Source organism: Manacus candei, unplaced genomic scaffold, assembly GCF_025592945.1.
Source record: "Manacus candei isolate 608988 ecotype Guabito, Panama unplaced genomic scaffold, ASM2559294v1 h1tg000014l, whole genome shotgun sequence".
Taxonomy (NCBI): Eukaryota; Metazoa; Chordata; class Aves; order Passeriformes; family Pipridae; genus Manacus; species Manacus candei.
Window position 1 is genome coordinate 47,998,283 of NW_026138062.1, and position 12,606 is coordinate 48,010,888.

Consider the following 12,606-nt stretch of genomic DNA (forward strand, 5'->3'; position numbering starts at 1 on the left):
AGTTTCAAATGCACAGAATTGATTAATGAATAAAGTTCAGGTCACAGTTTTCAAAACATAATTTGCTTTTTCTTTTTTTTTTTTGGTTGGTTGGGTTTTGTTTTTGTTTTTGTTTGTTTGTTTGTTTGTTTAACAGGAAGTTAATCAGTAAAAGGCTCTGGATCATTCTGCATTATTTCTCCTTTCATCAGATGACTGTCTCAAGTAAAGACTGTGGAAGACTGAACCCCAAATTTGCCCTCTCCTATCAGAGTAATTATGCTGAACTAAGCAACTCCTTTACCAGTATAAGGTTATATATTGATTCATCTATAGAACAGCCATTCTTTACACGATCAACAGAAAGAGCCAGCCTAACTTAGGAGTGTCTCTGAACAATGCTCTGCAAGCCTGTGAGGACACTTATTTCTCTCCACTCCTAAGAACTTTGGCCTGAAGTGCATTAAAAATTAAAAAAAAAAAATAAAATGTTTCCTTACATTGACATAGCCTGAGCACCAAAACCACACCCACTGAAAAGCAAAAAAGTCGATCTCAAGGTCTTGTGTTCTTATATACTTTTAAAAATAGGAATTATATCAGTTTTGAGTTCTTCAATTCACTGTTACTGAAAAACCACAGACAACTGCTTGGATAATGAAATCTTTGGGTTATTTAACCAGAATCTGAGATGCCTGGCCATGGTTATAGAAAGCAATCTGGTTTAGGAGATCTGAAAATTCACAAAACATCAGAATTAATAAAAATATTCGGTATATTTATTTTTCGAATACAGTACCTTTGCTGAGTACGTGTTGAGCCCCCACTTCCAAAACATACTTTTTACCTTCAGAATTTGTTATTTGAAAATAATCAAAGACTATTAAAAAAAAATTAGTTACGTCATATGAAGACGTAGGAAGGACAACTTACACAACAAACACCATTCTAGGGTACAGAGAATTTCTGTTTGCCTACTAATATAAACATTAAGCCAGGATGAAAAATATATGTATTTCTGCAGTTTATGGGGACTCTGTGTCATATCACAGAATCACAGAATATATTAAAAGTAGTTATTGCCAGAAGTATGAGAACTTACAACAGGTTTAGTTTCAGGTTAGTGCATCTTGGCCCACCTAGGGGATACAGCTTATATCCATCACAGTGGAAGAATTTTTCTTTCTCCATAAGGTTGTATTGCAGAGGTATAAGCAGTGTTAAAAAGTACTTTAGAATCAAAAGGGAAGAAGTTTTACCCCTTTTGTCCCAAAGCATCTGGTACACTAAAGTCATATGAAAATGTCCTTTGGCCACTTTCAGTATGTACTTTTGGGCCCCTCCTTTAAATCGATACTGAAACATTTTCCATGTGAGAGAAGGGCTCAGATATTTCCCAAACATAAGAATAAAATTGGATCTTCTGCAGGTTCAGTTTCCCACTGGGTTCCCAATAATGGCACTTGAAATCTGACAGTGACACATCCCACAAAGCTGCTCCTTTGTCATCTTTCTTTACAGCAATAATTTAAAAAGAGAAATTGTTGACACTTCATTCCTGGAAGTGTTCAAGGCCAGGTTGGATGGGGCTTTGAGCAATCTGGTTTAGTGGAAGGTGTCCTTGCCCATGGGAGGAGAGTTGGAACTAGATGATCTCTAAGATCCCTTCCAACCCAAGCTATTCTATGATTCTGTGATTCTAGGAAAAATTATCAGTAGTTGGTGCTTTCTTAATGTGTTTTTGTACCTCTTCTGTCCTACTTCACCTATTTTTATTTTCTCCTCTACTTAATTCAGAAACTATTTAGGAGAGGGTCCGTCTTTTCATTCTGTGTTTTGGTGGCACTATCACCCTACACACTAGTTCCCAGTTTTCACAACAGATACAAAGAAAGCAGGTAAAAAGTACCTGAAAGAAGGAGTTGATTTTGCACACTTTGTTAGTACCAAGTGAAAATGAAACAGAGGAAAAGCTGAACTAAACATTAAGAGTGACAGAGATGTGTCTGGGAAACAAAAAGAGAGATTTTAAAATTTGAGGCCTGCAAGTTCTGAGTCTATAATTTCCCTCTTCAGAATCAATCCCTAATAAATTTGAATTAAATTCACAGAATTATGGAGTTATAGAATTACAATTTGAGTTGGAAGTGACCTGAATGTGTTTCCTATAGTCCAACTCATTCTCTAAGCAGAACTAACTTCAAAGTTAAAGCAGGTGTCTCAGGGCCTATAGTATTTTAGAAATAATTTTAAGTCCTTATTATATTAGAAATATTCAAAAGGACCTTTGAAAATTTTTTATCCACAACTTCTGTGAGGTTTAAGCTGAATGCCAATTTAAGCTAAGAGAAGCATAACTCTTTTGACAGAACTTCTAATCAAAATGTAAGAACCTGATTATTGGAAATCTAGTGTTATGAGTTAGCTGCATAGTTCTAAAAGGACAGAGGTTTTCAGAGGTCAATAGAAGGGACAGAAACCCTTAGATTATAGGACAGAATTTAAGAATGAGCTGTATTTTGCTTGCAACTGTAAGGTTATAGATATGTAACCATAATTTATGCAGTAACAATATTTTTTTGTAAGCAAGAGAAAAAGTGTTACTTTTTTGTTATTGAGGGTTGAGTGCAAAAGACTTTATAGAAAAAACTCTCCCATGGTAAAAGCTGAAGCCAGGTGAGTTAATCAGTTTACTCTTAATTTTAATCTTTCTTTTTATTCTCTAAAATTCCACACGTTACCTTACTAATGTCTATATCTCTTTTCAGTATTTTACTGAATAAAGTACCAGAATAAAATATGTTTTTAATTAGATTCCAAAATTGAGACAAAATTTTAACCAAACATTTTCTTCTTAGAGACATAGACACTCGATGTTACAGTAAGTTCTACATTTCTATTGCATGAAAAATAGAAAAGTAATATTTTATACAAGTTTCCTTGAAACACAACTCTGATCACTTCTACCCTGGGAAATATTTTTTCAAATATCATACAAAAAAAAATCTCAGTTGTAGCTGTAAACCTCCTATAAACTGCTTATATAAACAATCAAAAGGCTCTGAGATAGCTACAGAAAGAGCATATATTACTAATAACATTAAATACACTGTTTATATAGCTCATATTTCACAATCTCCTTGTGTTTTTCTGAACTGGTGGTTTGTAGTAGGAAGTAAAGAGAAAAATAATTTCAATCCCTTAGTTGGAGAATGCATACATAAAAAAAAATTAAGTGGGACAGTTGACAGAGGCAGCAGGCATCAATGTAAAGTCACATAGAAGTACATTTTAAGATACAATATACTTCTGTTTTCAGAATGATTATGCCATTGCAAAAGCTATTTTATTTTAAGCTGCAAGTTGAATTATGACTAATTTCTGAATTTATGCTTAGAGATAAAAGAATTACATCAATCATTCCCAATGGTCAGGGATACCCCAACTCCTCGACTTCAATAAATAATAGGATTTTAATATATTAAATCCGCACGATGTCTGCAGAAGCAACAAAAGTTCTTAAGTTTCTTGAAGAAAATTACCCTTAGCTGCAAAATTTTGAAAATATCTGAAAAGGTTGTGAATTCATTTTATGACTTCAGGCTCTGTAAGTTTTCAGAAGCTGACTTTCTCAGTTCCTTACTGCTGTGTAATGATGACTTCACAAAAGTATTTGAAGATTGTCTAATAACTTTCAAGATTACAAAGATTGTTGATTTTTGAGCCTTTGACCTCAGAAGTGCTGGGTCAGTCTTTCAGAGTTGGGAAGCACTTGTAGCTCTCATGATGGCCAGCTACTTATTCAGCCTAAGTCTACTGTAGAATCATACAATCTTAGAATCATTAAAGATTCTGGAAGAGATCATCAAGTCCAAACTTCAGTTGGATACCACCATGCCCACTAAACCATATCACAAAGTGCCCTGTCATCTCATTTTTTGAACACTTCCAGGGATGGTGATACCATTACTTCCCTGGGCAGCTTCTTCACTTAAACACTGTTTCAGTGAAGAAATTTTTCTTAATATTTATCAAAACCTCCCCTGGCACGACTTGAGGCCGTTTTCCCTTGTCCTGTCCCTAATTGCCTGGGAGTTGTAGACAGCAACTACATATAACTAAACAATCAGGAAATCCCAAATGTTTCAAGTAAACAAGCTGTAATGGAGGTAAGTGAGCTTCTGCCCTACCAAGAGAAAATTGATATTTAAGTAAATAATAATAAAAAAAAATAAACACTATGTCTGCCATGAAGGTGGGGAAAACCCAACAACTAAAAACCAACAACAACAACAAAACTTCTCAAGAAACTGAAGAACAGTCTGATATTGCAAGTTGACCACATGACATACCTATAAAAGAAAAGAAATGCGGAATCATAGCAGGAAATTCTAATATTAAACTTAGCAAACCTTAAGTTTTACTGTCTAGAGATAAGAAATGAATTTTCTTTCCTTTAAAAAGGTCTGACTTTTAAACACTAGCATAAGCCATCTTTCATCCAAGTTACATCTTCCTGTTTCTATGAGGCAGATGGTATAGGGATCACATGACAGTCCCCGTGGATGTGGCCACCTCCTGGAGGAAATATGGAGTATATTCAGTATTTCAGTGAGGTTAGGGCTTACTCCAGAAACAGGGTTAGTGGATGGTCAGGACCACACATTGGATCTACAGGAGGCTGACAAAAGTATTCAGAACTTTTGGCTTCATTTTCTAAGAATGCCAGAAGTGCCTTCAGCAACTCCACAGCTACACAGGTACCTCTTGGAGCCCACAAAATTGTCCAGAAGGGACTGTGAGACTGAAGTCAACATCATGTCAGAAAACAGTTATATACAAGAGAACAACTTTACCTAGTGTGAGTTAAAATAACTGAACTACCCCCCTCTAGTTTAAAGTTTATATAATGAAAATGACAACTGACCCAGCACCACAGAGTACAATTATAATTAACAGGAGACTTTTCTGAAAAACGTCTGTGCTGCCTTGGGGAACAATGTAGGTCACAGCATCAATTAAAAGCAGAACAAACTCTTCATTGCCTCCATAACATTTAACCCCAAATCATTCTGTTGCTGTAAATTAAACAACTCATGCTGCATTACATCACAGCAGTGAAAAAAGCCAAGAATAACTAGTTTTAAAATTTATTTCAAGCTCCAGCGCTCACTTTACCCCACATAACATGGACAAGAAATATGCAATACTGATGTTACCATTATTTTCCTCATCTTTGTGGAGCAGAATTACCATCTGTATATTCAGTTTTCTTTTACATAATCTGGATATTAATGCTCAACCTCCGCAGGGAAGCATACGAGAATTACTTAATTGATGATTAAAAACAGCAGTCACCTTTGCTGCTGACTGCAAAGGAAATACCAGATTGTTTAAGACTCTAGGCTTCAGTTTTGAAGCTCTAGTGAACAGTCTTCTATGCAGGAAAGTGCAACATAGGAATAAATCACTTCAGATAAAATATATCTGTAGGGGTCATTGCAGGCATTTTACCTAATTACATTTCTAATACTATAAGAAATATCCAGGATGATGTTCAATAGAAGCCACCCAAAAATTTAAAGGCTTTCACTTTGAAAGGATTGTCCACAAATACAGTCCCTTTTTGAGATCAATAAATTTCTGTTTCTTAACAACAATTTTCAGCAGAATTCAAGCTATAAGAAAGATATTTGGTAACAAAGCCTCTCAAATGTTGTTGACCCTTGTGTTTGTTCATCTAGAAATATTGGGCAATATCTCAGATGAAATCAAACATTTTGAAGTTTTATTGTTAGCTTGAGTGGGAGGGAAAGCAAATTCTTCTGCTCAGCTTGTGAGATTGGAAGGGCAGCTACACAGCATTGATAAGCTGGAGTGCCTGAGCAGTATCTGACAAAGCCCATTTAGATACCACAAGGGAACATCAACTGACACAATAAAGACAGGGAAAACAACTCCTCTACTACTCACGAGTGTACATGTACAAGTGATGAAAAGGTACTGCAGGCAAAATTAAGACTTCCTGATGTCCATGCAGTACTTGCAGCTCAAAAAATTCTTCACAGAGAAATAATTCAATAGGGGTATATAGTCAAGAGCAAAGACTTATTTCTGAAAACTTAACAGTGGATAAAGCTAAATAGCTATGTTAATAAATACATCTCTCAGGAGAGTACAAAAAATGGATCTGTATGTCAGAGAAATTCCATTTTAGTACAATCAGGTTTTAAGACTCAAACTCTTCCTACATTTTCATCCGCATTTTTCAAATTCCAATAAGGGGTACAGGACCACAGTTCTGTTTTCCCACTCAAAATGTTAAGATTATTCAAAGAATGCAAACTAGATTAGCCCTTTATCCATAGCTATAACATCCCAGTGCCAGTGTTGAGGACTTCAATTCCACTGTTGAAGGCTTTCAGCAAATCCAGAATGAAAAAAAAATGGAGCATCCAAGCTTTAGAGAGTTTCCAAGCTGAGTATAAAACAGGAGACAAGAGATGCAATCCATTCCTCAACAGTTCTTATTAGGATTTCACCAGTTTTAGACCCCTCATTACTGACACATTGAAGTTTTTTAGACATTAAGACAAAGACTTTTTGAAAGATTTCACAATTGAACAACGGACCCTTCTATCCTTGCCTAACCAGACAGGAGAACCACTTTCTCCCAGGGAATGATATAGTGTAAGTAAGGTGGGAATAAGTAAAGGTAATTTATTTTAGGTGCAAGTCAAAGCAAGGAGCTCAAAAAGAAATGTTATAATGCAATGTAGTGGGGGGACAAAATGAAGCTCATTTTAATTATACTTTCTCTAGGTTGGTAAGTGCACCTACACATTTGTAGGCTAGAGGGTTGCAGTTTCTTCTTACCTCTAAGGTTCTAAAGTGTTTTCAGACAAGAATATATAATTCACTGCTCTGAGAATATGTGTAATGGTAGTATAATAATGAATCAGTACTATGTAAAACAGATAGAAAAAGTCTAAAAACTCTTGAGCCACTAAAATGCTTCTCAAAGCCCTTTTAAAAAGAAGGGGAAAAGTTATCACTCTCTTATAGGTAGGAAAGCAAAACAAAAGAGAATGAAGCAAGCTGTCCAACACGACTCAAGAGACTAGAAATCAAAAAAACATATGTCTAGAATTTCATTTTGAAGACCACCCAATCTTCAACCAGTTATACCAAATATCACTGAGATGTAGATGTCAGACAGACAGCACTGAAAAACATCAAGCCCTCTCAACCAAACCTTCCCGTTTCAATCAAGATTTAGAGACTCCAGACTGAAAATCAATGAAGGAAAATTAATTCAGAAATTCATGATCTAGAAGAATTCAAAATTCATCCTTTACACATGTGTGAAGGCCAAGAGGTAGCTGTACAGAGCTTTTTAAATGATTTGCTGTATTATGGAGATAAAAACAAAAAAAATTTTAAAAGTAAAAAAAAAATTTAAAAAAAAAGAAGGAAAAAAGACATATCTCCAAAAAAAGCACAACAAAGCAAAAATAAGAACATCATAACATATTGTGATTTTTTTTCCCCCTGGGACATTAATAACAAAAGTGGGGATGACTAAGAATGCAGGTGTCCCTTTTTTTTTGTGAGAAGTCTCTTCAGGTGAGTGGTTTTTGCTTACTGGGCTGAGCAAAGAACAGGCACCTCAAAGATCCAGGGTATAAGACAAAAAGCATCACTGGATCACTGAGTTAGCCTAATGTACTGCCAAGCATAACACTGACAACAGTTTCTCTTGAACTGAAATGTGCATCTATTTCAGAAAAACAATCCAAAAAATATAACGAGATTGAGATCTATCTCTTTCCTTAATGGTTTGTCCTATTTTCTCACTTCTAAAAACACCTGCCTGTTCTTGGTTTGCTCTTACTCCAGTATTCATTCGGCTTTTCTCTGCTACTGTGAAGAATCCTCTTATTCCCAGTCATCCCACAGAAATACACTGTCATTAAGTCATGTCTCTCTCTGGAAGAATTTTTCTCTATTCTAGTCTCTTTTCCCTCTTTTGATATATATTTAATACCTTTGCAAATTATAGACCCCAAAACTTGGCACAATATTTCCATAGCCTCATTGTTGCGCAGCCAATAAAACCACTTCCTTATTCTTAATTTTTAGTGGGCTTTTTACACTCAAAGTTCACAGTACAAGACCCACTGAGTTGTCTATTCTTTCCTCTGGAACATTCTTAGCATCACTTATTTCAGCTGTAGGGGGCCTCTATGTATGTATGGCTGGCATTGCTTCCTCTGGTTGTGTAATACTTCTCAGTAATGACAATTTTCTTTGAATGGCCTCTGTTTGCCAGGCTAGATTGTAATTCGATGGCACTATCTGATTACTGTGTCCTCCTTGTTTCCTACTTTTTCAATCTTTGCATCATTTTCAAATTTTAACATCCAAGAATTCATGCTGCTTCCCAAATAATTTGTGAAAATATTGAAATACGTTTTCCACGCCCAGTTCTAAATCCTAGAAGACTTTGGAGAGGATGCAGTGACAGGACAAGGGAATGGCTTCAAACTGAAAGAGGATAGGTTTAATTAGCTATTAGGAAAAAAATCTTCACTGTGAGGGGGGTGAGGAACTGGCACAGGTTGTCCAGAGAATCTGTGGCTGCCCCATCACCAAAAGTGTTCAAGGCCAGGTTGGATGGAGCTCTGAACAACCTGGTCTAGTGAAAGGTGTCTCTGCCCATGGCAGGGGGTTTGGAAGTAGCTGATTTTTAAGGTCCCTCCCAACCCAGAGCATTCTATGATTCTATTCTATGATTCTATGAGCCCTGAAAATTTTTATGCAAGGGTCATTTCTCATTGACTAGTACTTTGAGACGTCAGTCCTTAAGGAATATTATTTTGATACAGTATACTGTTATTTATTTATAACAGATACAATATAAAATTACATAAATGCCTTACAAAAGCCGAAACAAAACCTAGGACCATTCAACAAGCAAATTCACATTCTGGAATTAAGTTTATCTAACACAATTGCTTTTCTTTAAAACTATGCTGACCATCATTAATTTATTCTCATGCTTACATTCTTAGCTAAATGCCGATTAGTCTTTCCAATATTTTTTCCAGGGTTGCAATATAACTAACCTGCTCTACAGCATTATTTAGGAAAAAAAAAAAAAAAAGTGAAAATAATAGCATAACACTCACACTCCATATCTCTAGAATTTAAAAAATTCTCCAACAGATCTTTTCAGCATCCTTTTTTAAAGCTCTTAGGTGAAAGTTACAAAGTAATGAGCCTTCTGCTTTACTTATTTTATCACTGGCAGATGTTGTTTAACATGCTTTGAAAGATTCAGTGCTGTTTGTACAGTAGGGACACTGGATCTCCTACCACCATATGGGCTTGTTAAGGAGCAAACAGCACTTCCCTCCTACTGTGTGCCACTCAGTATTGAAGAGGTATCAGAGTTTTTGTTCATCTTTGCATGAATAAATGACACAATTAATTAAACAGTGATTGACTGGCATCATTTCTTCTTCATTTTAGAGTTACAAAAAAGCAGCACAAATTAGCTATTCACATCCAAAATAAACCAAGAAATAAGCTTCATTAAATTTTTCTCAGAATCTTGGAAGGCAGAAATTGAGTATCCAGACATATACTATATGAGTTCTTATCCATTACGCTTGCCACTGAATTCATCCTGGATTGCTGCCTTAATCACTATATATTTTTGGCCCTTACATTAAGGATAATTAAGACATCGTAAGCCATTATAAATTGATGTCCAGCTGGCAGAGAGCTGTGCAAGATCACTCAGAATCCTCATCTGTCCTGTTTATCACAGTGTCTTGTTAACTCTGGATAACAAAGGATAGCAATTTGTACATCAAAAATATATCACTTTAGACTACTTTTACAAGAAATATCCCATTAGTGTGCATTATCCTCATATCTTAAACTGCATTCTTTTCCTCTTGAGATTGCAAAGGACCCAGCTGGCAAACAGGCAGAATATCAAGTTTCTCACATATCTATTATCATAATGGCAGGAGGTCATACACTGAAAACTGAGAACACAAATGTAACATAAACTAAACTGAATATTTTGATAACAGAAATTTACAGAGGTTACTATCCTAAAGGAGTTTTTTGTACTACTGTTTCAATGGCGACTCCTCTATCGGAAAAGCCCTTTCATTAAAAAAGCAAACAAACAAACAAAAAACCAAAACAAACCACAAAAATCCACACCAAAACCAATTTCCACAATACTTTTGTCTGTCAGGTTCTTCAGGTCCATAAATATACTTAATCTTCCTGTCCTATATCCTAGTTTGGTCCTGCCTATTACACCGCAGAGACTGATTGCATCTCTGCTGGACCATCAGGCAATAAAAAGACATTTCAAAAAGATAAAGTGAAATTTTCCTTACTGCATGAGATCTCCAAGTCTAGACACTTACATCTAAGTTATTTGACCATAAAAAATGTCTAGACAATGGAGAGAGCCAATCATTTTCAGGGCATGATCCATCTCCATCCAAAAGAGACATCCAAATCAGGTTAAAAGAATTGCACTCAGGACAAGTCTCTCTGTTGGCTACCAGCTGAGGCTTCTTACGTGCCACAGCATCTTGGCAATTACTGAAGCACTTAGGCATATATTTTTTTTAACTTGAAATAGGTGCTTTTGGGTCTAGGGAAGCATTGGTAGAGAAAAATTGGCAAAATTATGAAGCAGCAATTCAGAAACTATTTGCTTTCCTCACTTATTTCTCACAGCCAAATTCACTACTCTCACCTGTGTATTAGTCCATTCCATTTCAGGAAAAGGTCCCAGCTGAAGGCCTCTACCTGTGGGATTTTCTTCCTCTTGGCCTTTCTGGAAGTACATAGAGACATCTACTCAGGACATGTTCCAAACTCAGATTTTTCATCGTCTTTGCATATGGTGCTCAGTTGTGTGGGCTTGCTTCTCAGGTTGTTTTTTTGGGGGAGGGGGCTCACTCATGCCCTTGAAGCCGTAAATTGGTGTTAACACACGCCAAATTGCCCAGAGGCTTTATAATAAAAATAAATTGGTACTACATTATATTGTATTAAAAATGGGAGTGCATATTACTGATTATAAATATATATGGAAGAGCTATTTATCCTTGAAGGCAGAAAAAGCACTTTATGTATTCTTTACAAGAATTAACACTATAGTACTGTATTTAGGTTTATTTTTAGTATGTAACATCTACCAATCTCATGTAATTATTAGCAAATCAAGAAAGAAGGCTATAAAGAATAAATAAACATTCTCTTGACAGCCCACCTCTTTCTAGCTAAAATTAGAAAAAACCCTGTTGCTTCTAAATTTTAAAACCCACTCTAATTATCACTATGAATTTATGAAGTTCTAACAGTAGGAGGCTATATATTTGTTTTTAATGAACATCAGGCTTCCATTTTTTGTGAAACAGAAAATCTGCAATGAATTCAGTCTCCCACATAGGCATGAGTCAATGCTATTGTAGAAAACACAGGAGTTCATAACAAACATCAACAATATCAAAGAGCCATGTCAGTAAGGAGTGACCTGTTGCCAGGATCTGTTTTTATGGACAGCAAAACTACCATTCTGTAGCTATGCATCCAATAGCATTTTTTTACACAATGTTTAATACCTAAGGAACTGAAAAGCACTTTTACAAAGGCCATATTCATTATGATGTTTATGTAATGCTAATCCTCCCCTTTTACTAAGTTACTTTAGTGACCTTTTGTTTCTGTTTTAATACAAATTAAAAAAAAAAAAAAAAAAAAAAAGAGAGAAATCATAGAATAGCTTGGGTGTGAAAGGGCCATAAAGATCATTTACTTTCAACCCCCTCTGCCATGAGCAGGGACATCTTCTATTAGACCAGGTTCCTCAAAGCCCCATACGACCTGACCTTGAACACTTTCAGGGATGGGTCATCCAGCTTCCCTGGGCAACCTGGGTGCTTCACCACCCTCACCACCCTCGTAGTGAAGAATTTCTTCCTAATAATTAATCTAAACCTGCTCTCTGATGGTTTGAAGCCATTCCCCCTTTTCTATTGCTACATGCCCTTGTAAAATGTACCTACTCCAGCCTTCTTGTAGACACCCTTTAGGTATAAAACCACTTCTTTTTATGTATAAAAAGTAACAGTTTTTCACTCTCAGCTGCAAAATTAAGTCTTTTTTAATAGCTAGCATAAAATCAGTAAGCATGAAACCATTGGGCTAACATTTAGGGAAGTCTTGAAACACTGTTGGTATAGAGAAAGGTCAATAGTCAAAAAGCTCAGGGTGTAAGACTTTTTAATGTTAAGTATAGTCTAAGGAAAATGGACTTCTGGCTCTGCTTAAAAGGAAATAATGCCATCATACAACAGTATTCTTAAGAACTGAGGCTTCTGTTGATGCTGTCAGTCTTCAGGCATTTAGATGTGTCAGCTAGGAGCAGAGTCCTTTGAGACACAGGAAACTCCGAGAATGGTTCAGGACTTAAATGCACTGAGTCACTCTTCAGAGGATGCATTCCCACCTCAGTGAAGTGGGATGAATTGAGATCTGAATATTCAATTGAGCTTATAAGGACAGGTTTTTTACATGAAAAACGCC

At 35.9% G+C, this 12,606-nt stretch overlaps 1 protein-coding gene across 16 annotated transcripts in view; it reads right to left on the reverse strand.

Annotated features, from left to right (window-relative positions):
* DLG2 (discs large MAGUK scaffold protein 2) overlaps positions 1–12,606 on the reverse strand; it is a 1,004,454-nt gene that overhangs the window by 590,427 nt on the left and 401,421 nt on the right. For 3 of the 16 annotated variants that reach the window (XM_051779229.1, XM_051779211.1, XM_051779213.1), the window contains one exon: positions 10,772–10,852. The exons of the other annotated variants lie outside the window; for them this stretch is intronic. In XM_051779229.1, the coding sequence (XP_051635189.1) occupies positions 10,772–10,852 (81 nt within the window). The remainder of the gene's footprint in view (positions 1–10,771; positions 10,853–12,606) is intronic. 16 annotated transcript variants of the gene reach the window in all.